This window comes from Buceros rhinoceros, unplaced genomic scaffold (assembly GCF_000710305.1).
Source record: "Buceros rhinoceros silvestris isolate BGI_N320 unplaced genomic scaffold, ASM71030v1 scaffold42471, whole genome shotgun sequence".
Classification (NCBI taxonomy): domain Eukaryota; kingdom Metazoa; phylum Chordata; class Aves; order Bucerotiformes; family Bucerotidae; genus Buceros; species Buceros rhinoceros.
Window position 1 is genome coordinate 18,622 of NW_010396901.1, and position 1,870 is coordinate 20,491.

At 49.9% G+C, this 1,870-nt stretch overlaps 1 protein-coding gene across 1 annotated transcript; it reads left to right on the top strand.

The window, feature by feature from the left end:
- Positions 1–274: 274 nt before the first annotated feature.
- LOC104502092 (neuropeptide Y receptor type 2-like) lies at positions 275–1,438 on the top strand. Its single transcript, XM_010146015.1, has one exon. The coding sequence runs from the start codon at positions 275–277 to the stop codon at positions 1,436–1,438; it is 1,164 nt and encodes a 387-aa protein (XP_010144317.1).
- The last annotated feature ends 432 nt before the right edge of the window (positions 1,439–1,870 follow it).

Genomic DNA, 1,870 nt, shown 5'->3' on the forward strand with positions numbered 1-1,870 from the left:
TTTCTCCTTTCCTGGTTCTGAAGGAGTTAGAACTTAGGGCATTTTTGCAGGCAAGTAAATCTCAGCGAAGATAACTGATGCCATCATCAATTTCTTCTGTCAGCCCTGAGAGGTCCCAAGGGTGGGGGGTGAGGGACACAAAAGGAGGATGTCACTGCTGCTGATGTTTAGCCCTAAGGCTGTGTGGGAAACACCCTCTGAGTCTCCCATGCCCTCACTTCTGCTGTGTCCATGTTCCAGGTCTCCTTCTCCTCCTGACGGAAAGTCTCAGGCCATGGGACCATTGGAAGGAGCCAACAGCACTCTCACCGTGGAGAAAACAGCATTAGATGAGAAACTGCCACAGGACTGGCATGCCAAGGACTTTGTCCCTCCTAGCCAGGATCTCTCTGGGTCCCGCAATGCAATGATGGACAGCACCAAGATCCTGGGTGTCCAGGTCGTTCTGATTGCCGCCTACTCCCTCATCATTCTGCTGGGGTTCATCGGCAACTCCTTGGTCATCTACATCATAGTGAAGTACAAGACCATGAGGACAGTCACCAACTTCTTCATAGCTAACCTGGCCCTGGCAGATCTGATGGTGGACACGCTCTGTTTGCCTTTCACCCTTGTGTACACGCTGTTGGATGAGTGGAAGTTTGGAGCTGCTCTTTGCCACCTGGTCCCTTATGCTCAAGCTCTGAGTGTCCATGTGTCCACTCTCACCCTAACTGTGATTGCCCTGGATAGGTACCGGTGTATCGTTTTCCACCTGGACAGCAGGATTTCCAAGAGGCTCAGCTTCACCATCATAGCTGTCACGTGGCTAGCAGCAGCTGTCCTAGCAGGTCCTCTGGCCATCTTCAGAGAGTACCGATACGAGGAAATCCCATCCATCAACCTCAAAATGGCTGTCTGCTCAGAAAAATGGCCTTCTGGGAACAACAGAGATGCCACTATCTACAGCCTGTCCATGCTCCTCCTGCAGTACGTTTTCCCTCTTGCAATTATTTGTTATGCCTATACCAGGATCTGGTTTAAGCTGAAAAACCACGTCAGTCCCACTTCTAGGAATGAAAACCAGTGCCGGAGGAGGAAGACAACCAAAATGCTAGTGATGGTAGTCGTGGTATTTGCAGTCTGTTGGCTCCCCTTCCACATATTCCAGCTTGCCATCGATCTTGATCTGGTTCTTATCTTCCACGAGTACAAACTCCTGTACACCATCTTCCACGTCGGGGCCATGTGCTCTACATTTGTCAATCCCCTGCTCTACGGATGGATGAACAAGAACTACCGGAATGGCTTCCTTATGTTCTTCCGCTGCCAGAACAAGCCAGAGAGCATCCACACGGAAGGCTCAGTTAGAGGGAGGTCATACATCTGCAGAGCCAACACCCCAAATGGGAGCATCAAACAGACTCCTGGCAACGGACCACTGCCCACAGAGGTTTAGGGATGGGACATCCACCTCCGGGACGGAGGCTGGCTGAGCCTCTGGAGAGACATTCTTGGGTGAATGCCTTTTCTGGTGTAACGCTGTGTTGCGAAAACATTTTAGCCCCCACAGCCACGCAGGAATACCCCCTGTATCTCTCACGTCAATAAATCCAGTGTATTTCTGTCTGACCAAACAGATGAATTTTCCCTTTCTCGGCTCTCAAGTTTCGCGTGCAGCAGCATGAGAAATGACACACGGAGGCTTTCATGTAGCCAGCAAGATATGTCCTTTTTACTATTTGCATTTGCAAAAGTGGGATGATCAACCTTTTACCTCCTGACATATTACACATTACAGACAGAGAACATCATTGTGTTTGCTTGCTCATCTGTACATCTCCTACCCAAAAGCCTTAATGATCCATCCTTAGCTAATGCCTCCAAGGGG